We start from the raw sequence: 26,126 nt of genomic DNA, 5'->3' as shown, positions 1-26,126 counted from the left end.
GGTACACTGGATATTATAAGTCTGATCAGGTTCAGCGGAACATCTTGCGTAGTAGTAAATAATCCACATCCACAAAGGTCATATTTATTTTGTACTTGCAAGTTGGTGGGGAGATAGTAACGTGAATCCAGAACACCAGTTTCATATCAAATATCAGAAACAAAGGGTAACTGGATCAACGGTCTAATTAGTATCAAACATCGGAAAAAATCGGACACTGGACCCACAGTCTGACTAGCCTCACAAGTGACTCCAATTCGTTATTTATAAATAGATCCACTTGCCGACTCTAAAACTCACAAATCTTCCCTTGCCATCCAACTCACTCGACGGTCTATATCTATTATATACATTATTGTTTTGTTTGCATGCGACCTTCAAGAGATTCACTGTTAGGACCGCGGCCGCCCGGCCAGCCGGCCGGACGGTCCTCCTGCCCCGGGAGTAACTACATGGAAGAGCTTCGGCGACGAGCTATGATGGGGGGCGCGGCTCCAAATTCTGCGCGGCGCACGCCTCGGGCCCCCGGCTCTACCCTCCTGGAATCTGCTTGGCTATCGTCCTCCAGTTCCACTCGGTCCAGCCATTCCTTGGCTGATCGAAGCCCCGCTCTGTTCTCATCAGCTTCTATATTGCCAACCGAGTTCCTTTTGAATCCTGGAGCAAAACATTCTGCGACTCCGAAAACATCTTCCTTGGCCGGCATCACTCCGAAAACATCTTCCTTGGCCGGCATCCGATCTTCCTTAGCAACAGGCCAAAAAAGATCGGCTCCTTTATCCACCCCCGAGCTATCATGTAGGTTCTTTCTCTCACCTTCAAGTCGGGTCATTCCATCAAGACTGACAAGAAATTTCTTAATTTTGAATCCTGAAGCAAAACATTCTGCGACTCCGAAAACATCTTCCTTGGCCGGCATCCAATCTTCCTTAGCAACAGGCCAAAAAGGATCAGCTCCTTTATCCACTCCCGAGCTATCATGTAGGTTCTTCCTCTCACCTTCAAGCCGGGTCATTCCATCAAGACTGACAAGAAATTTCTTAATTTTATTTTTTAGTTCCCAAATTGCCACCTGCAAGAATGATTCCACCAACGTTTGGGAGCCAGACGGCGAGCAATCACTTGGCACCCCTTGGTCAGCTACGGGTTCCCTCAACTGGCAGCACCACCCAAAAACGAGCCCCTACAAAACGCCAGCTCTCGGGTGCTCGTCCCCCAAAGCGGCAAAATACTCAGGCTAACAACACCCAGCCATTATCGCAGCCTAGCACTACTCAGTCTACCGATACTCCGAGAACTCCTGGACAGCGCTCCCCTTCCAATGCTCAAAATAACTCCTTTTCCAACAACGATTCTGCTCGCCAAGAGACTGCCGACGTAGCCTTCGACGATTCTGGACATGACTCTTCTCCGGAAACTCAGTCTTCCAATCCTCCTCGCGAAAAGACTGCAATCAGAGTCGTTGAAGGGCCAAGTTCTGTCAAGAACAGTAGAATGCGTCTGGACCCAAGCATTGTAGAGACATTGAAGGATCTTGAACTCAATCAGTTGCGCCAAAAGGTCCACACCCACGCGTGATACAAACGTCTCACTGCTGATGATCGCCGTGTTCTCACCGACGCTTACCAGAGATACCAACACGAAGTCCACGTAATCGCTGCGGAAAGACTGCTCAGACTTAATCCAGTATTGAAGCATCTGGGTAACCGAAGTCGTTTCAGAGGGCCAACAATGTACAACAACTTCTGTGAATACGACATTGAAGCTCGAAAATCTTTTTACAACTGTTAGTTCCCACTTAACTCACTCTTTTGGTTATCTCCGATTACAGTCACATCTGATTACTCATCTTACATGTATCCATCCAAATTCCAGACGATCTGAGTGATAAGGAACGAAAGGCTGAATGTGGTCGCCTCTGGGCAAAGCTTGATCAGGCTGCGCAAAAAAAATTGAAAGATATTGATTTCTTGGCAACATTACCAAATCCGTTTGGGCGTGGTGATTGTAATGGACCGGACGGCGGGACTTCGGAAGCATCCCGTGAAAAAAACAAGAAGAACCGTTTTTTCCGGCATGCCAAGACCGAACTCTGGAGCCGAAAGACCATACTTGATGTAAGTCCAATTTCCTTATTTTTCATCCAAATCACACTGACATCAATGATTTAGTTGAAGAACCTTGGAGCCTCACACGAGGTGGAGGGATTTCTGATTATGTACAAGCCCAAGGACACAGGAGGCGAAGTCATCAGTGGTGGTAGCTTCATGGGGGAGCAGTTTGTCGATATGTTTTCACACGATAAGAAGACCGACCTCGAGGCCAACTTCCTATTGTTTGCGGAAGGTCAGCAGGTGAATAGAAGAGCTACTGGCAAGCTGGCTCCTGTTACCAAACCCCAGAAGATCCGCAAACGCCAAATTGTCGCCACCAAAACTCCCTGGGATCTTGGCAAGTCGTCTATCCGCACGTCTATCTGCCTTTATTATTGCACTGATATCTTTCATTCTCTTTGATATTGCAGGCAGTAAAAGTGGAAACTACGAAGCCGCTAAGGAGAAGTTAAACTTGGCTATATGTAAGTTTTCTCTCATACCCTTGCTAAAACGCATGTATGGTTCTTACTGAGGGGGGCTTTGATTCAGCCGAAGTCACCCATGGCTTGCATAAGCAATGGCCAGGCAAATCCACAGCGCCAACCTTGAAAAAGCTTGGGGTTACACTGCGTATCAAGGAAAACAACCACAAGATTGGCGTGAACCACTTTTGCGGCAAACCCGGTGCGATGAAAAATGAGCAGCTGCAACTGATCCTACGCGCTTTTCACAAGGACTTAGTCTTGCTCACGGGGCCACCTGCTGCTGATGCCCCTGAGACTTTGGGTGCAGATCCCAATGATCCCACCACCCGTAAGGAAGCTGCTGAATCCAATCAAACCAACTCAAACAAAGGCTGGGCGACAAAGGCGAAGGCGAAGAAGGGAGGGAAATCAAACAATGCAACCAAGAAGAAACAAAAGCGAATTATCAACAATTCGGACGAGGATGAAGACAAAGCGGAAGAGGATGACGAGGATGACAAAGACAAAGACAAAGATGAAGACGAAGACAAATACAAAGATGAAGACGACGACGAGGAGGAGGAGGAGGAGGAGGAGGAGGATGATGATGATGACGACAATGATGGTGATCAGGATGAGGACAACGACGACAACTGACGATGTGTGAAAGATGATGATGAAGATCACAGGCAATGGTGGAAATTCAGAGGGGGAGGGATGGATGATACATTGTACAATACACAGCTCTGTTTGCTCTCACTTTTTTTGTTGTAGTTCATTTCACTTATCCTGATATGATAGTCTTGCTGCCTGGTTGCCCTCTCTGCTCTCACATGACAAGTCCCGATGTTTTTCTTTCTGAATGTTTTTATCTTATTGTGCTTGAAATATACATGCGCATGTATTACAAGAAACACCTGACAAAAGGGGTCAGACAACTTAAGGAAAGGGATCTCGCAGATCAATCACTTTCTAGTTTCAGAGAAAAATTACAATACATAAAGCGAGTAATTTTTATTACAAGATTGCTTGCTAAAAGCGAGCGATCTGAGTAAATGAACAATATGGTCCCTGGTGGGCTGCACCGGGTTGCTTATGATTTGTTGCATGCAGGTGGGTGCTTCAGCTACCGGGACGAGTTAGTATGATTGTTTACAGTATTTATTTACAATACGAGTGAGTACGGCTGGGTGTGTTGAGTTTCCGGGCGGGGAGGTATGGTTTCGGCACCGGAGGTGTGGTTTTGCCTTGGGCGGGGTGAGTTTGGGCGGTGGCTGAGTGTTATGTACTTGGTGGAGTGATGTGCGGGTGTTGGTTATGTATGTATGTTGTAAGACCTGTGATGGTCTGTTATGTAGGTGTTGGGTGCGGGTGATGAGCTAAGCAGGGGGAAGGGGAGGATGCGGGACTTAGGCAAGAATTCGGAGGCCAAAAACCTGGTCATCGAGGCGTTGCTGGAGACGCGGGAAATTTCTTAGTTTTGGGCAGAGAGTAACCCCTCTGCGTACCATAGTCCGCCCCCGCCATGCTATGTATAGTATAGTGCGGATTAGTGGCCATACACAGCGGGGGTACTTCCTGCCCCGCCCGTTTGTGGAACCGACGAGAGGAGGGTAATCCGTGGAGCCGACGAGGATCGGCTCGGTAACCCCTCGGTAAGCTCGTCGGTTCCACAAAACGCTATTTTTCCACGTGGAACCGATGGGCTTCACACTTTTCCCCGTCGGTTCCACGATGTGCCTTCCTGGCACGCGTGGAGACCATGTCAGCTCGTTGCTCACGTTGGTTCCACGGCATTTTTTTTTTTTTTTACTTCCAGCCAAGACCACCTCAGGCTGGTCCTGAGGTTTTGAAAGTCCGACAAAACTCGATTTTGAAGAGAGGAAAAAAAAACTTGAAAAAAAAAACTTAAGAAAAAAACCTGTCGCAAACACGATCGCAAACCATCGTTTAGGGGTTTGATATCGTGTTAAAAAGCGGGATACAGGAATGTGAAACGGCTGCGCTGTGTAGCACTCCCTCTCACCCAGGCTCCCTGTGCTTGGTGTGGGTTCGAGTCCCAATTATGACAATTTTTGTCGGGCTCCTCCCGCTATATTTTTCAGCCCCGCCTACGTGGCCACGTGGATTCCACGGGTACACATCTGTAAGTATCCGTGGAATCCTCGGGGCCATCACGAGGTGCCCCCTTGATCCACTTGGTGGAGGTCACGTGAACGTGTGGACCAGCAGCCGCTGGTCCAACCTCGCGCAGGGGCACTACGGGGAATCCACAAGGATTCCTCGAGATATCCTCGTGGAAGGACTCCCCGGGTGTAGGTGCTCGGGGGAGTCCATGTGCACTCTTCCTTCGGGACAAGGGGCCCCCTCCGTTCGAGAGGCTTAAGTTAGGCTGGAAGCGCACCCCAGCCACTGGGTGTTCACTTGAGATGAGCAGAGTATAAGATGCCGTATGGAGTAAGGCAAATGGGAACTGGACAAAACAGCCCCGTCGCTGATTAGCACTCGGCACTAGTCGATCCCGGTCTCCAAATCTTGGTAACATTGCTGACAAACTCCGGAACAACACTCACCTGGACAAAACAGCCCCGTCGCTGATTAGCACTCGGCACTAGTCGATCCCGGTCTCCAAATCTCGGTGAGGAAAAGATTTGGAGCCGGGGCGCGGGAATGTCCAGGCTAAGTAGCTGCCGCAGTCCTAACCCGGGGAATTCCCGGGGGTAGGATAAACTAAATACAGGATTATGGTTGTAGATAGTTTTTGTAATCTTGTAAACCGTGTTTCTGCCGCCTCTACTCTAACACAGAGCTCAATTTAACAGGAGATTACAACTGGCCCATCGTATGCTTATCAGTCCCATGGCGAGTCCCACCCACCCGACACACCGGGAACGCACCATGCACCACCACCGTTCGCTGCTCCGCAAAGGTTTCCAGATGATCCCCCCATTGGATGGCTCGCTACACAAAGGCCAAGCCGGTAAGTAAAGCAGGGCTCTTTGAGCCTTTTGAAACTCACAAGACTAACCTATCCTCATGCTCTCGCGCAAAGGTCGAATCGGGATCGTCGGTGGCTCGAAAGAGTATGTTCCTCGTGCTCTCCCCATCCCGTCCGACGTATTCAGGCCAACACTTATCGGGCGTCGATTTATGGTGTGACTAATCTTTCTTCGTCTCCTCCTTGGATGGTAGCTACACTGGGGCACCATTTTACTCTGGCTACGCATCGCTCAGATTAGTTGAGTTTTTACTCATGGTCAACAGAAAGCCAGCTCTTTCAAGCTCGATTTTTCTGATTGGCGATCACCGACCAGGGGACCGATCTCTCGCACGTGATTTGTGAACCAAGCGCATCGATGGTCATCAAGACCTATTCCCCCGACCTTATGGTTCACAGCTACTTGAGCTCACCGGAGCATCCCGAGGCTTACGCAGCTCACCAAAAAGAATTCGATCAGCTCATGGGCCGTCTTCATGTCCTCGTTGTCGGCCCTGGTCTAGGCAGAGATACGGAGATGCAAGACTGGGCAGAATGGACCCTCAGGACTGCCATGAAGAAGAAAATTCATCTGGTACTTGATGCAGATGCTCTGTGGTTACTACAAAACAAACCGTTCGTTGATTTATCATGCTGTCCGCGATTTCCTTACAAGAAGCTTCGAATGCAGCTGATCTTCGTCATGAGCGCAGTGAAATTCTTCGCGGCTATCCGCATGCAATCCTTACGCCAAACCACGTCGAATTTCAAAGATTGTTGAAGGCTTGTTCCATAGATCCGCGAGAGAACGACGGTGATGATGGACGACTGGCATTGGAACTCTCGAAGGCTCTGGGTGGCTGTACTATTTTACAAAAAGGCGCGATGGACTTGGTTGCTCGAGTGGGGTCAGAGGTAGCGAAAGTGAGCTGCCAGGGCTCTCCCAAACGTTGCGGCGGCCAGGGGGATATCCTGAGTGGTTTAGTCGGAACATGGGTGAGGGGTCTCCTCTCAGGTCGGGTGTCTCATGGAAGCCGTCGCTCAGCTGATTGTCTGGCTCATCTCCGCCGCCGGCCATTAGTGTGCTTGGAGTAAGCTTTACTTGGACACAAAACCCAAGTCACATGACCAGCCGATCTCACCGGAAGAAGCATGGGTCATTGCCGCCGTCCTCGGAGCGGAAATCACAAGGACTTGCTCTCGGTTAGCCTACCAGAAATTCGGTAGATCGATGCAGTCGAGCGATATGCTGAGTTATATCGGCGAGGCCTTCGAGCAGGTCATGCACGGCCACACGAAAGACTGAGTTTCCTTCACATCTGTATATTATTCGTTGTTTATTGCTGTCATTATTATTCAACCCGGTCATAGCTGAAGAGCTTAGATTTCAGGATAATGCGAGAATGAGATGTAGAACTCCCCCAAGGGAAAAATAAGATTGCTAAGAATGTAGAATATATATACAAAAGATGATTATGTAATTGTGTTGGTGAGCTAAAACTGTATAAAACCATGGCAGTTATGTAATATGTAAAGAGACCTGCCATAACACTCCCACCCTCGACAACACCAGAGAGAAAAACAAAACAAAACAACAAAGAACAAGGCAAAACAGAGGAAAAGAAGAGCAAAGTGAAGAGTAGCCAAGGAGAAGAAGGTGAAGTATATAGAAGAGTACAAAGAAGAAAGAGGAAAAAATAAAAGGGGAATCCAGAAGAACAAGCCAAGCCAAAAGAACCTGAGTCATCAAACGGCCAAAAAATATAAAGCAACAATGGTTAACATCCTGCAGAATTATCTACGGAATGATGTTGACGGCCTGGAAGGAGACGGACAGATGCGGGGGGCGTATGTTTGTCGCCGCTAGCGCATACTGACCCCCCCGTCACTACCAAGATGGATGAATTTGCGATGTCGTATATTGATCAATATAGCGTATATTGATCAATTTATATTGATCAATTTTTTTTTATTATTCTTCTTGATACCTTTGTCTGTTTTCCATGTCTCCTTAATACCATTCTATAATCTCTCTCCTTCCCCTTGTGTTATAAGCTTCAAGCCACAGGAATCTTTTTTTTTGCCTGATAACATTCATAAATTTCTACATACACCATTCAATTCTTCCTGAAAAAAAGACATTGCCAGTTTTAGGATTAATCCAGGGTGGCTGAGGGGTCTCAATTTTTTTTTTCTTTTTTTTTTTTACTTCAACAATTGATCTGTTATCAGAAGTCTGCAAATTGACTGTTTTTTCAAAAAAGGAAAAACATTGACCCCTGACCTCTCTCATGATACCATCCTGCACACATTTTTAATTTGGTTGGTTGAACTTGCTCAAGATATTGCATATCATACTTGAAGTGCTACATGCATAGGAGGCCTTTTTGAAATTAGTTTACCATGGGTTAGCATATTTTTGTCAGGTTCTTTTTTTTATCTACTTTTGTGATCAACCACAGATTAATGAGGAATATTTCCACATAAAATTTTGTTGGACAATTTTTCTGAATATAAAACCCAGAAATAATGTTTTTGGGGTCACATCCATTATGCAGCAGCTGCAATCTGATCAGTTGCCAGATATCACTAATTTGGTAGTTTCTTGGTGGTTCTGCCACTATATCTCAACACAGGCTGGGGGTTCTTCCATGATATTGGTATCAAAATGTTCAGTGGCCCCCAAGGATCCATTGTGTACCTCAAATGACCACAAAACCCCCAAATGTGGCAGCTACAATCTCATCAGTTGCCAAATCTCACTAATTTGGTAGGTTCTTGGTGTTTCTGCCACTATATCTCAACACAACTTGGGAGTTCTTCCATTATATTGGTTTCAAAATGATCAATAGTCCCCAAGGATTCATTGTGTAGCTTAAATTACCATGAAACTCCCTAATGTAGCCCTACGACCTGATCAGTTGCCAAATATCACTAATTTGGTAGTTTCTTGGTGTTTCTGCCACTATATCTCAAAGCAGCCTGGGAGTTCTTCCATGATATTGGTACCAAAATAATCACATGCCCTCAAAAATTCATTGAGTACCTTTGATGACCACAAAACCCCCAAATGTAGCAGCCACAATGTGATCAGTTACCAAATATCACTAATTTGGTAGTTTCTTGGTGTTTCTGCCACTATATCTCAGTGCAGCGTGGGAGTTCTTCCATGATATTGGTACCAAAATGTTCACATGCTCCTAAAGATTCATTTTGTACCTTGAATGAACACAAAACCCCCAAATGTAGCAGCCACAATGTGATCAGTTGCCAAATATCACTAATTTGGTAGTTTCTTGGTGTTTCTGCCACTATATCTCAGCACAGCGTGGGAGTTCTTCCATGATATTGGTACCAAAATGATCAAATTCCCCTGTCGATTAATTGTGTACCTTGAATGACCACAATACCCCCAAATGTAGCAGCTAGGATGTGATCAGTTGCAAAATATCACTAATTTGGTAGTTTCTGGTGTTGCTGCCACTATATCTCAGCGCAGCGTGGGATTTCTTCCATAATATTGGTATCAAAATGATAAAATTCCCTCAAAGATTCATTGAGTACCTGGAATGACCACAAAACCCCCATATGTAGCAGCCACAATGTGATCAGTTGCCAAATATCACCAATTTGGTAGTTTCTTGGTGTTTCTGCCACTATATCTCAGCGCAGCGTGGGAATTCTTCAATGATATTGGTACCAAAATGATTAAATGCCCTCAAAGATGAATTGTGTACCTTGAATGAACACAAAACCCCCAAATGTAGCAGCTACAATGTGAATGGTTGCCAAATATCACTAATTTGGCAACTGATCACAGTGTGGCTGCTACATTTGGGGGTATTGTGGTCATTCAAGGTACCCAATGAATCTTCAGGGGAATTTGATCATTTTGGTACCAACATCATGGAAGAACTCCCACGCTGAGCTGAGATATAGTGGCAGAAACACCAAGAAACTACCAAATTAGAACATTTGCCACCTGATCACATTGTGGCTGCTACATTTGGGGGTTTTGTGGTCATCCAAGGTACACAATGAATCTTCAGGGCCATTTGATAATTTTGGTACCAATATCATGGAAGAACTCCCATGCTGGCCTGAGATATAGTGGCAGAAACACCAAGAAACTACCAAATTAGTGATATTTGGCAACTGATCACATTGTGGCTGCTACATTTGAGGGTTTTGTGGTCATCCAAGGAATCCATGAATCTTTGAGGGCATGTAATCATTTTGGTACAAATATCATGGAAGAACTCCCACGCTGTGCTGAGATATAGTGGCAGAAACATCAAGAAACAACCAAATTAGTGATATTTGTCAACTGATCACATTGTGGCTGCTACATTTGGGGGTTTTGTGGTCATCCAAGGTACTCAATGAATGTTTGAGGGCATGTGATCATTTTGGTACCAATATCATGGAAGAAATCCTATGCTGCGCTGAGATATAGTGGCAGAAACACCAAGAAACTACCAAATTAGAACATTTGCCAACTGATCACATTGTGGCTGCTACATTTGGGGGTTTTGTGGTCATCCAAGGAATCCATGAATCTTTGAGGGCATGTGATCATTTTGGTACCAATATCATGGAAGAACTCCTATGCTGCGCTGAGATATAGTGGCAGAAACACCAAGAAACTACCAAAGTAGAACATTTGCCAACTGATCACATTGTGGCTGCTACATTTGGGGGTTTTGTGGTCATCCAAGGTACACAATGAATCTTCAGGGCCATTTGATCATTTTGATACCAATATCATGGGAGAACTCCCATGCTGGCCTGAGATATAGTGGCGGAAACACCAAGAAACTACCAAATTAGAACATTTGCCAACTGATCACATTGTGGCTGCTACATTTGGGGGTTTTGTGGTCATCCGAGGTACACAATGAATCGTCAGGGCCATTTGATCATTTTGGTACCAACATCATGGAAGAACTCCCATGCTGGCCTGAGATATAGTGGCAGAAACACCAAGAAACTACCAAATTAGTGATATTTGGCAACTGATCACATTGTGGCTGCTACATTTGGGGGTTTTGTGGTAATTCAAGGTAGACAATGAATCTTCAGGGGAATGTGATCATTTTGGTACCAATATCACGGAAGAACCCCCATGCTGCACTGAGATATAGTGGCCAAAACCCCAAGAAACTACCAAATTAGTGATATTTGGCAACTGATCACATTGTGGCTGCTACATTTGGGGGTTTTGTGGTAATTCAAGGTAGACAATGAATCTTCAGGGGCATGTGATCATTTTGGTACCAATATCACGGAAGAACTCCCATGCTGCACTGAGATATAGTGGCCAAAACACCAAGAAACTACCAAATTAGTGATATTTGGCAACTGATCACAGTGTCGCTGCTACATTTGGGGGTTTTGTGGTCATCCAAGGTACCAAACGTATCTTTGAGGGCATGCAATCATTTTGGTACAAATATCATGGAAGAACTCCCATGCTGGCCTGAGATATAGTGGCAGAAACACCAAGAAACTACCAAATTAGTGATATTTGGCAACTGGTCACATTGTGGCTGCTACATTTGGGGGTTTTGTGGTCATCCAAGGTACCCAATGAATTTTTGAGGGCATGTGATTATTTTGGTACAAATATCATGGAAGAACTCCCACACTGTGCTGAGATATAGTGGCAGAAACATCAAGAAACTACCAAATTAGTGATATTCGTCAACTGATCAGATTGTGGCTGCTACATTTGGGGGTTTTGTGGTCACCCAAGGTACCCAATGAATGCTTGAGGGCATGGGTGTTTATTGGTACAAATATCATGGAATAACTCCCACACTGTGCTGAGATATAGTGGCAGAAACATCATGAAACTACCAAATTAGTGATATTCATCAACTGATCACATTGTGGCTGCTACATTTGAGGGTTTTGTGGTCTTCTAAGGTACTCAATGAATGTTTGAGGGCATGTGATCATTTTGGTACCAATATCATGGAAGAACTCCTATGCTGCGCTGAGATATAGTGGCAGAAACATCAAGAAACTACCAAATTAGTGATATTTGGCAACTGATCACATTGTGGCTGCTACATTTGGGGGTTTTGTGGTCATTCAGGGTAAACAATGAATCTTCAGGGGCATGTGATAAATTTGGTTCCCATATCATGGAAGAACTCCCACGCGGGGCTGATATACTGGCAGAAACACCAAGAAACTACCCAATTAGTGATATTTGGCAACTGATCACATGGTGGCTGCTACATTTGGGGGTTTTGTGGTCATTCAAGGTACACAATGAATCTTCAGCGGTGATTAATCATTTTGGTACCAATATCATGGAAGACCTCCCACGCTGTGCTGAGATATAGTGGCGGAAACACCAAGAAACTACCAAATTAGTGATATTTGTCAACTGATCACATTGTGGCTGCTACATTTGGGGGTTTTGTGGTCATCCAAGGTACTCCATGAATCTTTGAGGGCATGCGATACTTTTGGCTCAAATATCATGGAAGAACTCCCACACTGTGCTGAGATATAGTGGCAGAAACATCAAGAAACTACCAAATTAGTGATATTCGTCAACTTATCACATTGTGGCTGCTACATTTGGGGGTTTTGTGGTCATCCAAGGTACTCAATGAATGTTTGAGGGCATGTGATTATTTTGGTACCAATATCATGGAAGAACTCCCATGCTCCGCTGAGATATAGTGGCAGAAACACCAAAGAACTACCAAATTAGTGATATTTGGCAACTGATCGCCTTGTGGCTGCTACATGTGGGGGTTGTGTGGTCATTCTAGGTACAAAATGAATCTTCAGGGGCGTTTGATCATCTTGGTACCAATATCTTGGATTAACTCCCATGCTGCGCTGAGATATAGTGGCAGAAACACCAAGAAACTACCAAATTAGTGATATTTGGCAACTGACCACATCTTGGCTGCTACACTTGAGGGTTTTGTGGTCATTCAAGGTACTCAATCAGTCTTTGAGGGCATTTGATCATCTTGGTACCAATATCTTGGAGTAACTCCCATGCTGCGCTGAGATATAGTGGCAGAAACACCAAGAAACTACCAAATTAGTGATATTTGGCAACTGATCACATTGTAGCTGCTACATTTCAGGTTTTTGTGGTCATTGAAGGTACACAATGAATCTTTGAGGGCATATGATCATTATGGTACCAATATATTGGAAGAACTCCCATGCTGCGCTGAGATATAGTGGCAGAAACACCAAGAAACTACCAAATTAGTGATATTTTGCAACTGATCACATTGTGGCTGCTACATTGGGGGGTTTTGTGGTCATCCAAGGTACAAAATGAATGTTTGAGGGTGTTTGATCACTTTGGTACCAATATAATGGAATAACTCCCATGCTGCGCTGAGATATAGTGGCAGAAACACCGAGAAACTACCAAATTAGTGATATTTGGCAACTGATCACATTGTGCCTGCTACAATTGGGGGTTTTGTGCTCATTGGAGGTACTCAATCAATCTTTGAGGGCATTTGATCATCTTGGTACCAATATCATGGAAGAACTCCCATGCTGCGCTGAGATATAGTGGCAGAAACACCAAGAAACTACCAAATTAGTGAGATTTGGCAACTGGTCAGATTGTAGCTGCTACATTTGGAGGTTTTTTGGTCATTTAAGGTACACAATGAATTCTTGCTGGCTATTGATCATTATGATACCAATATCATGGAAGAACTCCCAGGCTGTGTTGAGATATAGTGGCAGCAACACCAAGAAACTACCAAATTAGTGACATTTGGCAACTGATCAGATTGTAGCTGCTACATTTGGGTTATGTGGTAATTTAAGGTACAAAATGAATCCTTGGGGGCTATTGATCATTTTGATACCAATATCATGGAAGAACTCCCACGCTTTGTTGAGATATAATGGCAGAAAGGGCCAGAAACTACCAAATTAGTGATATTTGGGAACTGATCACATTGTTGCTGCTGCATAATGGATGTGACCCCAAATAAATTATATTTTAAAATATTTCTGGGTTTCATATGTAGAAAAATTTTCCGATCAAATTTTACGTGGAAATATTCCTCATTAATCTGTGGTTGATAACAAAAGTAGATAAAAAAAAGAACCTGACAAAAATATGCTAAACGATGGTAAACTAATTTCAAAAAGGCCTTCTATGCATGTAGCACTTCAAGTATGATATGCAATATCTTGAGCAAGTTCAACCAACCAAATTAAAAATGTGTGCAGGATGGTATCATGAGAGAGGTCAGGGGTCAATGTTTTTCCTCTTTTGAAAAAAAGTCGATTTGGAGACTTCTGATAACATCAATTGTTGAAGTAAAAAAAAAATTGAGACCCCTCAGCTACCCTGGATTAATCCTAAAACTTGCAACATCTTTTTTTCAGGAAGAATTGAGTGGTGTATGTAGAAATTTATGAATGTTATCAGGCAAAAGAAAAAAAAAATTCCTGTGGCTTGAAGCTAACACAGGCAGAAGGAGAGAGATTATAGAATAGTATCAAGGAGACATGGAAAACAGACAAAGGTATCAAGAGGAATAATAAAAAAAAAAAAAAGTGATCAATATAAATTGATCAATATACGCTATATTGATCAATATACGACATCGCAAATTCATCCATCTTGGTAGTGTGTACTTGCCATAGCTTGTGATGGGTTTCTCAAACCCATCTGAGTGGCAAACTCAGCAATTTTCCTCCATCCAAGGGCCTTGGTGAAAATGTTGGAAAGTTGAAGGTCGGTTGAAATCCAATCAAGGCGGACTTTTTCGTGGTACAGAAGTTCATTGATAGTGTGAAATTCACGGTCGATGTGCCGATGTTCCTTACGAGTCCCGCAATCCTTGCTGATGTACACCGCCGCCTTCTTGTCGGAAAGCAGAAGAGGGGACGCGACCGAGAAAAATTTTGAGAGGAGAGAAGACACATAGCAAGCATCCTTAGACGCAAAAGACAGAGCCATGCATTCAGCCTGGCATGTCTGCCGTTTGGATGCCCAGGAAACAGGTGCTCCCCACGCCATTGAAATGAAGCCATGAACTGATCTAGAACCTTCCCCGCCCCAGTTGGCGTCAACAAAGGTGGTGACACAGTCAGAGACCGCGCCAGTCACAATGGTTGGAAGGGAAGAAGCAGCCGTAAACCTGACGTAGCAGACTAGATGATCGAGGGCCGTCCAATGAGAGTCATCCGGAGCCATTGAAAAACATGCAAGAAAGTTTACCGCAAATGTGATGTCGGGACAAGAGCCTTGAGACAAGTAGAGCAAGCAACCGATGACAGAAAGATATGGCTTGCTCATCTCAGTGGACGGGTTGGACTGCAAGTCAGAAGAAGAAATGGGAGTCCTGGTCTTGATGTTCGATGACATGAGAGAAGTAATTTTCTCAACAAGCAGAGGCTGATTGTGACAAAAACCACCAGGGACTTCACGCACTTGCAACCCGACAATGCTGGAGAGTTGCTGGTCCCACTTGAGATCAAGAACAGCATCCAGTCTAGCCTTGAGTCGATCCAACGACAGTCTCGAACTTGCAGTAAAAATACCGTCGTCGACGTGAACCCACAAGAAGGCCATGTTGGTACCATTGCGGTATACATAGGTGGACTGGTCCTTGAGATTAGAAAGGAAACCAATCGTTGCAAGCCGGTTTTTTAGATGCATCCACCAACAATGACTAGCCTGACGCGTCCCGTACAACGCCTTGCGGAGTTTCAGAACACAGTTCGGTGACACCTTGACGCCAGGAGGGGGACGAATATAAACATCGTAGTTGATATCGCTGTGGAGGAAAGCCGACTTGACGTCGAAAGACGCCACTGGCCAGGAGAAATGCAACGTGATTGCAAGAAGTACACGCAAGGAGGTAAAAGTAGGAGTCGGGGTGAAAGTTTCCCCAACATTGACCCCGTGAATTTGACGGAACCCCTGAGCGACAATGTGTGCCTTGAAACAAATAACAACGCCTTCTTGATTCCGCTTAACAGCAAAAACCCAGCGGCAATTCAGGATTTCCAGACGAGACGAGATTGGAACCTCGTCCCAAACATGAAGGGAAACCATCATCCCAACTTCGTTGTTGCAAGCTTTCAACCATTGAACGCCAGAATCAGATTGAACCGCTTGATTGTACGTCTCCGGCGCATCAGAAATGAAGGGTGCAACCGAGACAGCGGACTCCAGGCATGTGTCCTGAATGTCAAACTCCCGCATCAATGAAAAATCACCCAGACGACAAACTTGAATAGAACTGAGAACCGCAGTGATGGCCGTAGGATTGGAAACTGTATAGGGCAATTCATCTTCATAAAAAGCCACAGACGCCCCGCGCTCCAGGCAATTTTTTACTGGATCCCATAAGACCCAGCCATGAGAGACTTCCGATATACCAACGTGAATCAGTTCTCGAGCCCTAGGGACAAACTGTTTGGGATAATTGAGGTCGTGTAGGTAAGCTTTACAACCAAACACACGGATCATGTCGAGAGAAGGTTTGGATTTGATACAAAGCTCATACGGGGTCTTCGAAGAACCGTTGTGTACAACGCGGTTGAATACAAACGTCGCGTGTTTGAGCGCCTGAAACCAAAGACTTTCTGGAAGTCGTGCATGAACCAAGAGAGTTCGAGCCATGTCGAGGAGACTTTGGTTGGTGCGCTCCACACTTCCATTTTGATGATGTTCGTAGGGAATGGACATCTCATGACGGATCTGGTTGTCCTTAAGGAATGTATTGAACTTATTAGAGATAAACTCGCCACCGTTGTCGTAGCGGATGCACAGAAGTTTGTGGCCTGTGTGTTTCCAGAAGTTAAGAGCCCATTCAATAACCGACGAAGCCGCATCTGCTTTGCGTTTAAGGCCAAAGGTGGACGTCATCCAAGAAAAAACGTCGTGAATTACCAAGCCGTAGACGCTACCGTCAACAGCCTGAGGAAAAGGTCCAACCAGGTCAACAGCCACAATGGCCCCAGGTTTGTCCGCAATACCCCGACTGGGGGAATGAACAGGGACATGGTGACTTTTTGAAAGGGAACACAAAGTGCATTTCTTTGAAGTAGAATTGAAACGCTTCTCAGGAAGCCCATACACAGAATCATGGACAATGGTGCGATTGATCGTTTGAACTGCCAAATGACCCAATCGGAGGTGCCAAACTCTGGAAGAAACACTGGCGAGAGAGGGAACCGGAGAAGAGGAAGGAGTGGGAACAGAAGGGAAAACGCGGGAAGAGATAAACCATCTATAGTTGTCAATATACAAAGGAAAAACAGAGTCTGATTGGCGAAAAATGAAACGGCCGTCGTTGAATGAAACACTACCGTCCCAATGATTGAAGAAACCAACGGAGAGAACCGTGCCGCGAAGACCCAAGCAGAATAAAACTTGACTTAGGCAAAGATTGCCTTGAGCCGTCTTGACAACAATGTCGCCAACTCCGCCTACGGAAAGGGATTCTTCGGAAGCCACGCGGAGACGTATATTAGTAGGCCGAAAGGTGACAAACAGATCACGACGTGACGTTACATGATTGGTAGCGCCAGTGTCGACCAGGACGTCGTCAGATTTGTCTGGAGCTGCCGAGATGGACGCCAAGGATTTGTCCGCCATTTGGAGCCAATTGGAGAGGACTGCAGACTTCTTGGGCCTCCACCCTGGAGTCTTCAAGCGGGGGTCATCCAGAGGTGGAAGCCCTGCCTTAGAGCGAGGACAGTCAGGAGCCCAGTGCCCCCAATCCCAACAAGAGCTGCATGGATTATCCGGGGTGATCCACTGAGAACCCCAGCTGTCAGCCGGAAGAGAACCATGGGAGCCAGTTGTCTGAAGTTGCCCACGTGGTGCAGACCCTCTTCCAGAACGACCTCCGCGTTGCCTTCCTCCTCGTCCTTGTTGAGCCGACATTGCCATCATCGCCGGGCGAGATCCAGAAGCTTTCAAGGATTGATCTACCCAAGTAGCAACGTTCAACAAATCAGACCCAGAAACATTAACATTGGGAGAAATGGTGAATCGAGAATCCATTGCGTTGGCCACTTCGCTCCCGTAACAGATGAGAGCCGCATGAAACACAAAACATAGAATCTTATCTGTCGTCCAGCCTCCAATGCGCTCCTCAATGTCCAGCAAACCCCGTTTAAAGGCCTCATAGCTTGCCGCGACGGAGTCCGAAGCATCGTCTGTGGTCCTGGCCAGTCCAATCCATTGTGCAAGGAGCATTGACCAGGAGGACCCCGCAAACCAATCTTGAAGGGAGGTCCAGGCGCCGTAAGCAGTCATGCCGTGAAGAGATGGTCGCAGAGCCGGATCAATGGAAGCCTTGATGACCGTCAATACGCCAAGCGCTGTCGAAGCATCATCCTCGAACAGGCACTGGTTGAAGTAATCTTCCCGACAAGTAACGGTGGCGACCAACTCCCTTAAAGCCGCAGACCAAGCCGGAAAATTTGACCCGTCGATGGACAGGGAAGGTTGGATTTCCTTCCCTAGTTGTTGCCACTTGAGTTGACTGGACGCCGAGGACCCTGGAGAGGAGTTGTTGGTAAGAGCCCGGACCAAAAGAATCTTCAAGACATCCTCATTTAAATTGTCAAAGCCTCCCGGACCAATAGCCTTTCAGAGGATGTCGTCGACGGAAGTTGAAGAAGGAGATGGTTGAGGAAGACGAGGAGAAAGCTGGGGTGAAGGAGGATCCGGGAAATCACGAGCTTTTCCTTTGTTGGACGGGCCAGGTTGAGGGGACCGACGTTCATCGACAGGGATTGGCGGCATCGGGGAGGGTGACTTGACCGGAGGGGCAGAGAGACGGAAATTGGGACGCATTGCCGCAGGAATCGAAGGGGTTGGAGTACCGGGATGGGAAAAACGGACAGACGGGGTGACAACGGGATCTAAGGGAAAGGAACCGGGTACGACGGAATGGGAAATATCACCGTTGTCGGACATAGAGTGGAAAGAAGAAACAGAGTTTGAAGATGCAGGAGATCTCGGAGGGGTAACTTGTGCGGAGAAGTTGGGGATGATAACTTCAGGATTCCAAGAACAAGTATGAACCATAAAAAAGATGAATATATCAAGCTTTGCAGGCAAAGACGCAAAGCAAGTAAGTGGATTATGAGGAGTATAGTTCACTGGATACCCGCTGGTGACAGCGCGGGCTCATAACCTGAAGAGCTTAGATATCAGGATAATGCGAGAATGAGATGTAGAACTCCCCCAAGGGAAAAATAAGATTGCTAAGAATGTAGAATATATATACAAAAGATGATTATGTAATTGTGTTGGTGAGCTAAAACTGTATAAAACCATGGCAGTTATGTAATATGTAAAGAGACCTGCCATAACAATAGCATCATGGACAATGTGTGCTAACGCCAATCTAATAACAAGATTTTAACAAATTCTAGCCAAGTGCTCATTGCGCGTCAACTATCTTGTGCGACAATGGAGAAATTGTAATGGAAACACTCTGTCATAGCCTCCATAACTTTCCTTTCCCAGGCAAGATATTTGGGCTTCATCTCACCTTTAAGAAATCCAGCATTTTTTTCAAAACCAAAAATCCACATCACACGCACAACACCTTCAATCAAATTCCGGCGTCCAAAAACTCTCCCACATTTAGCTTGTCTGGGACCTTTAGCTAATCTGTTCAGATCCAATACATAGCTTGCCTCTTCCCCCGTGTTGGATCCTGGATCACAGGGCTTATGTACACTCCTGCTCATACTCTTGAGCCAATTTATGATATGTGGCCATCACCCTTCAAGGGATATTTGTGATTTTGAAAATCCAGCCCTGAATTGAAAGAGAATAAGTATCTTTTGGCACAGTGTAAATTTCTCACTCAGTTTCCATGATTTTGGGCCCAAAGTCCTGTTGGAATCAGACCATAAAAATGAAATGAAGTGACCAGATCCTTGAGGAACCTCCTGCCCACAGTTTTGTCTATTCAGTATTTGAGAATTGAGATTCATTTTCTTTGGGCCTGTACCATGGGCCTCAATTTTGAAAAATTTCAACTTTTTTTGCCCTGTACACAAAAATTGAAAACTAGCAGAGGGTTCAAATGTTGAAATTCTTCACATTTGGGCTCAAGCCTACATTTTGGCCAGGCTCAGTTTTTGTCCCAAGAAATTTTGAGGCAAATAAATTTGGAAAATTTCAATTTCCATGCCCTATGGTACAGGCCCTTTATATGTTCTTTCTTGTTTTTTAGGCTTGAAAATCCTTTCTGTCCCAGCCAGCCTCAGCCAGCCCATCGACTTGTTCTCCCCAAGGGATATTGCACCCCCCGGGGACGCCCGTGGGAGAGATTTTGCTATAAATCCAACAGCATCAACTGCAAATGCAAATAAATATGTGTTGTATATCCCAGGAACCCTCGTTGTGGACTAGAGAAGATGCCGCAAGAACTACTACAATTTCCGACGAGTTATCTGACGGTAGGGATCTATCGATTAGGCACGGATGGGAAGATCAACCGAGCGATTGTTCAAGAGTTCTCGACGATTGTGAAGAGGCTAGTGATCCTATCGATAGTCTACTGCTGTCTCTCCTATCCGGTGACGAAAGTATGGGTGATGTATTTCTATCTAAGCAAGCGGGCCAAGGCGATGGAGGAGGAAGGGGTAGGGATGGGGGCATCGTTCTTCTCCTTGGCGAACTTCACGACGATCAGTCTCGTCCTCAGCCAGCTCAGCTCGATTATCGAATTCTTTCTACTGCGAAAACTCAAGAAGACTAGAGCTAAGGTCTACGACTTCACCATCCAGAGTCGTGCTAAATCTGCCGAGTTCTGGATACCGTACGTCGAGGAATGGGAAAATCCTCCCCTCGAGAAAGCTCAGCGAAGAATCTCGAAGTGGAAGTGGTACAGGACCATCACCGGGCCGATCTTTAGACTGCTTATCCTCAAAGGCGAGTCCACTCTACATACTCTGTCGGGAGAAAAATAAACAATGTGGGAAGTTGTTGTTGATGATGATCAATCGTAGTCATGTTGCTACCACTGAACTTTGTTCCGTTCCTGAATACGATCGTCGGCTCATTCCTTGTCTCACTGACTCTGTCGGAGCGACTTTTGGAGCGATACTTTCGGACGAAGAAGATGAGCGAGTTGGAGCAGGCTTTGTTCATGGTCGAGCGAGAGAACTCGTTACGATGGCTCGGTTTCTTTGCTGCCACACTCGAAAGGATCCCAATACTTGGAATCATCTTCTCCTTCTCTAACCGGATCGCTTTCGCTATGTTTGCCCATGACCTCGAGAAACATCAACATGCCGTCAAACAGGGCCTCATCCCTAAAAATTCCGATCCTTATCGCTCTAAGACTGCCGCTATCGAATTGGATCTACCCCCTGACGCAATCGGAAACTTTCCGAAGAAGAAGGCCTAACACTCTCTTCGCCCCTCTACAATCTTCTGTTTTTTTTGGGTTGATTTGCTGGTTGGACACTGAATATCGTAGATTTCTTTTCAAAACCAGATTATGTGTGAATGTATGTGTTTCACAGCTCGTGAAAGTCTTGCCTACTGTTATTATAGAATCAACTCCATGTGCCGGTTATACCCTGAAATAAATGAGCACATAGAAAAGATAGCAAAGCAGGAGTTGATGTTAACAATTAAAAATCACAAGAAAAACAATTATGGTGTTCAAAATTGCATAAGATTTTTTTACATAAAATCATAAACTGCAATTTTGGCTGGGAGATGTCACTTTAAGTTTTATGCACGCTGAGCTCTCCCAGCCAAAATTGGCTTTATGATTTTATGTAAACAGTGACATATGCAATTTTGAACACCATAAATTACATCACATGGGCTGAGGGGAGCAAGGGGAGTTGTAAACACCAAGAATACACCACGGACGCAATTTTAAGATTTCAGTTTGAAGAAACTTCGAATGTGCATTAATCCATCTTTTTAAACAAGCATTTGAAAAAAACTCAAGTATTATTTGGACAATATGCAAGATTTTTGATTTTGACCCAGTTGGCAACGTCCCAACTGAATTGATTTTTGTTTGAAGTTCATTTGAAGCACCTTTGAACAACCTTTGGAGTTTTGCGTCCGTGGTGTAATCATCAAAAGAAAAAACCCCCGGTTGAGACATGCACACAACAAAAAAAGCTCATGCAAGTGAAAGCAAACACTGTTGGAGATGACATTATGGGATTGAGACAAGATTTGTTCCAAACGGTTGAGCTTGGAGAAAGGTTGATATAAAGTGCCTGCCTGAATGTAGAACCACTAAGTCACTCCCAAAAGCGTAATTAAATGCAAATCTTATGTATCAGCTACCAATAATGATTGTGATGTTGCGTTAGAAGCAAGGGCAAATTGAATCTAACCTAAGCAATACTGGATTGAGAGAATCCACCATAGATATGTAATTGATGGAGGATCAGCCTCAGTGATTGAGCCTCCCAATTGGGTCCCTGGCCAACCAAGCGGGCAACACCTTTGTGCCTATTTGGTGTGGACAAATTTTTGGCTTGCCCCCAGGAGTGATGAGTGCCTGCTTGCCGAGGACCTTGGCAAGCAATTTTGCACACTAGGCCTATTGCACACACTCGGCAAAGATGGATTCCCTTCCGCTTTCCCAGCAGGCTTCCTCTTGCCCTTGGATGTGGAAATGACACCTGCTTGCCAAGGTCTGGGAATTATCTCGGGCAAGCAGGTACATGTTATACATACACTTGGGGCTTCTTCCGCTGGCACCCTTTGTACTCGGCCGGAATGAATTTTCTTCCATTGCCCCGGATCACTTGTACCTGCTTGTCAAGGAAGATTTCTCGGCAAGCAGGTGCAAGGTGCTCGTGTAGGAGGAATCCTCACGGGCGAGTGGGGATCCGCTTGCCGGGGACGATTCCAAGGAAGATTCCTCCACAGCAAGCAGTCAAAACACCTGCTTGCCGGAGAGGCCTCCTCCTTGGCAATATCATTTTACGTTCTTGCAGAGAGCAGCTATGTACAAGGTGTGCCTGCTCGCCTGATACATACCCGGCTGTCTCAGGAAACCTTCTCCTTGGCGGGCAGCCAGCACCACCGGCATGCTGGTGAGGAATCACACTTGGTTGCTTGGCTCTGAGGGCCGGTTTCTATGTGTGGGCTCATCCCGGCTTGTTGGCTAGGTACCTTCAAATGTGTTTTTTTCATACCCCTTTTGGCTTTATGGATTTGAATATTGTTTTTTTTCCTACCTAGCAACCAAATTGAGTTGGCATTGCTTAGGCTGCATTCAGGTTTGCCATTGATGCCACAGAAATGAGAACAAGAAAAATTCAAAAGCACAACTCCCTGCTTGCCCTGGAGGCATCTTCTGTTTAAAACCCAGGCAGTTGTGCTCTTGAGACCCATCCATTCTTGCCTGCCCCTATCACACCACATATGAGACCGCTCCTTACTTCACCCGCTTGCCTCAGCCCATTGGCTTCCCTCATATTTTTCCTTGGGTGCTCATAGTTATCACAAGAAAACCCAAATGCAATGTGTACTTCAATCTACAGTATAAAAGAAAAACAACCAAACCCCCAAAGGCAGAACTACGAGCCCTTCTCAACAAAATATTGGACCAATTCACCTGATTTTCTTCCTTAAGTCCTTCTGCGGCAACATGTTCTTGACACTTCCAAGGATTTCCCAGCCATCTGTTCTGAGCTGCTTGAGATCCTCCACCGCACAGTTGGCCAAGCAGTTGTCCTTGTGATCCTTGTGAGTGAGAAGACCCTCTGCCGTCTTAAGCCAATTGAATCCCACTTCTTGCAACTAACTAGTAAGTTTGTCAACTTCTTCACGCAGTAAACACTGCACCACAGAAATCCCGGGGAAGGTCACATATTTTGGTTTTGACACCTTGGGGCACTTGTAGGTGATGTGTGTCAGGATCTGTTCACACAAATCCTGATTCCTTGAAACCCCACATCCAATCCGGCGTAACCCAGGAAAGAACAAGACATCGATTCTTGGCAAACTTGAGAATGTTGTTTGTTAGATTCAGCGCGTTAACAAGCTAGGCCAGCAGGTTTGAAAGATGGTGTTTAATTTCATCTTCAGTGAGGTAAAGGTTGTTTGCTGGCAGCAGAGGCCGCATTGACAGACAACCATGTTGGTTAGTCAAGCCTCCAGCATCAAACCCCAAGAGACCCTTGTCGGCCTCTGCTGGCTGATTGGCGTGGGTGAGGTCTTCTATTGGCTTGGCCTGCGGAGGAAGCTGGGAAGCCAAAGTGCCAGTCCTTGGCTTCCTTGGCTTCATTAGAGCCAACCACAACTGGGTCATATTTTTTGTGCATATTCAATTAGAGTTAGGGCTAGAACCACAAGGTGGCCATATTTGTATGCATATTCAATTAGACTTAGGGCTAGAACCACAAGTCAGCCGCCTGGTAAATAGACTATATAAGGAGCCCTTCCTCCCCCCTCATCTGAATCCAGCATGCAAATAGCAGCCACCAACCAACCAGTCACTCATTCATTTAACAATGTGATCTCAAACATCCACTCACACAACACCTGTATAATCAGGTTCTTAAATAGCTTGTGTCATTTCACATCATCTACATTGTTTGATCTAAGTCTGATAGAGACTACTGCACATAGTGATCTCTATCAAGGTCTTGCCACAACATTAAATAAATTTTGTTGTCAGAATCCTTGTGTAGTACAATAGAGGAGCAGGTCCTTCAAACCACCTGTAACATAAGTATTACTTAACTGCAATATCTTATTTGTTATTTCCCCCTCAAAGCACTGCCACCCATCCCAAAAGGAGTTCTCACAGCAGAGTGAGTTGGTTGGAATATGATGGAAAATGGTGAAACCGGCCTTGCATCAACATTTGCGGGAAACAGCCTTCTGCTTTTGCAAATTTGGAGTTGCTATGTGTGCTTCGCTGCGCGGATATTTGAACGCTAGGCAGAAAAAGGCTTTGGCAGGGTGACAGGCCAGAAGTTGGTTTGAGTGCTGGGTCATTGTTGTTGTGCCGCTTTTTGTTCCAATAGATGGTGGTTTGTATAGCGGTGACAAAATATTCTGCTTCAGCTTGGGTGTGACCTGGGATTGTAAACTTGTGGATGGCTTGGGGAACAAAGGAGCAGCGGTGCCACCCCAGCAAATCATGCATAGAGAATTGGGAGCTGAGTTTTGACGGGACTGGACCAGTACCATCTGAGTGAAGGGGAGAGGGACTACTTTGTATATATCCTCAACAAGGGGGTATGGGTCTGGTGCTGGATTGGAGTGGGAATGAACCTGGCTGATTTTTTGCTTTGTCATGATTGCTTGGTGAGTGGAAGAGGGAATTGCCGCAGGGGAAAAAAGAAAAATGTTGAAAGAGAGTGAAGAGCAAATCCCAACGGAGGAGGGTGGGCAGATGGGTGGTACTGGCAGTGAAAAATAATAAGGTTGGGGTGATAATGACTAAGAGAGCAAGCTGAGATAACAAAGAAAGATAACCAAGTTAACAACGAAGATAATTAAAATGAAGAGTAATGGTGCCTAAGATGTGGCAAAGATAAATTCAGCAGCTGAAAGGTTGAAATTGAATAGCCAAGATTGACCGCAAAGTCAAGAGTAAGTAAAAAATGTATGCAGGCCTGCCTGTGGTGAAACTCTACGGTGAACTGAGAGATAGACCACAGCGTACATTGCTGAGGCCTCTGGTACAACAGCGCGGTACAAGGGAATCCACAACCTTGTCGTTTCAGACCGCGTGGCCTAGGTTTAGAGGGGCAACCGGTGTTCCGAGGCAACTGCCTTGAGTATAGATGTGGGAGAAGATGTGTGAAAGCGTTGCTGATGGGCGGCCGATACAATAATCTGCGTTGGATACGGGAGTCCCACCACAGCAAGTAGATAATATTTCTGCTTTTTTTACAGGGACTTTTTGTTTCTACATTCGCCCGCCGATGGGTGGATGAGATGGATGGTGAGGCCGAGTGATGTCATCTGAACAGCCGGTAAAGAACAAAGAGGCCGATAACGGAGCCCACAGCGTAGATGATTGTCCTGCGTTGAGATGAACCGGCTTGGATCGTCCGACTAAATCGATTGGCTGAGTCGGATAATTGTGATGTGAACGAATCAAATTGCTCTCCCTTGAATTTCAGTCGTGCATGTAGATAGAGGGCCAGTTCGTTTTTGAGAGAGACATATTCCCCAATTTGAAAATCAGAATCAGCTCCGCTTTTTTTTGGTTCTCTCTTTCCTGGAGCATTTGGTTGCTCAAGATGAAGGCTGGGCTCTTACGGTTTGGTTGAGTAGCCTGTTTTGGGATAACGAATCGGAATGAATATCGATTGTCACCTAAACATCATATCAACCCATACATCCCAGAAAACAGAAAATCAACGCTAGGTCAACAGTGTTTTCGAAGCAGGGATAAAGCTGAAGCAGGCGAACGTTTTTGATTGAATTAATTTTAGAATAAAGCGATTCGAGTTGGTCGTCATTCTGCTGTTCCATTTTTAAAGATCCCAGGAAGGATCTTGTGTTATTTCAACGTTGTGGGTTTGTATGGGTTTTCGGTTCGATTTTACCGTCGATTTCTTTTCGCCCTTCGTGTAGTTGACTGTTGC

General features: G+C 45.4%; 3 protein-coding genes across 3 annotated transcripts; 2 read left to right on the top strand and 1 right to left on the bottom strand.

The window, feature by feature from the left end:
* Nucleotides 1–5,404: 5,404 nt before the first annotated feature.
* Nucleotides 5,405–6,843, top strand: PtA15_2A469 (uncharacterized protein; the record flags this gene model as incomplete). The annotated part of the gene is made up of 6 exons (XM_053166492.1): nt 5,405–5,540; nt 5,613–5,643; nt 5,753–5,798; nt 5,875–6,173; nt 6,251–6,533; nt 6,619–6,843. 6 exons carry the CDS (start codon nt 5,405–5,407, stop codon nt 6,841–6,843), a joined length of 1,020 nt encoding a protein of 339 aa, XP_053017709.1.
* A 13,106-nt stretch (nt 6,844–19,949) lies between these two features.
* Nucleotides 19,950–20,944, top strand: PtA15_2A468 (uncharacterized protein; the record flags this gene model as incomplete). The annotated part of the gene is made up of 2 exons (XM_053166491.1): nt 19,950–20,466; nt 20,544–20,944. The coding sequence occupies 2 exons, from the start codon at nt 19,950–19,952 to the stop codon at nt 20,942–20,944; spliced, it is 918 nt and encodes a 305-aa protein (XP_053017708.1).
* A 4,829-nt stretch (nt 20,945–25,773) lies between these two features.
* PtA15_2A467 (uncharacterized protein) lies at nt 25,774–26,013 on the bottom strand (the record flags this gene model as incomplete). The annotated part of the gene is made up of 2 exons (XM_053166490.1): nt 25,774–25,813; nt 25,901–26,013. The coding sequence occupies 2 exons, from the start codon at nt 26,011–26,013 to the stop codon at nt 25,774–25,776; spliced, it is 153 nt and encodes a 50-aa protein (XP_053017707.1).
* Between the last annotated feature and the right edge of the window lie 113 nt (nt 26,014–26,126).

The sequence above is a fragment of the Puccinia triticina genome, chromosome 2A (assembly GCF_026914185.1).
Source record: "Puccinia triticina chromosome 2A, complete sequence".
NCBI classification, from domain to species: domain Eukaryota; kingdom Fungi; phylum Basidiomycota; class Pucciniomycetes; order Pucciniales; family Pucciniaceae; genus Puccinia; species Puccinia triticina.
This window is presented reverse-complemented; position numbering and strand designations above follow the sequence as displayed.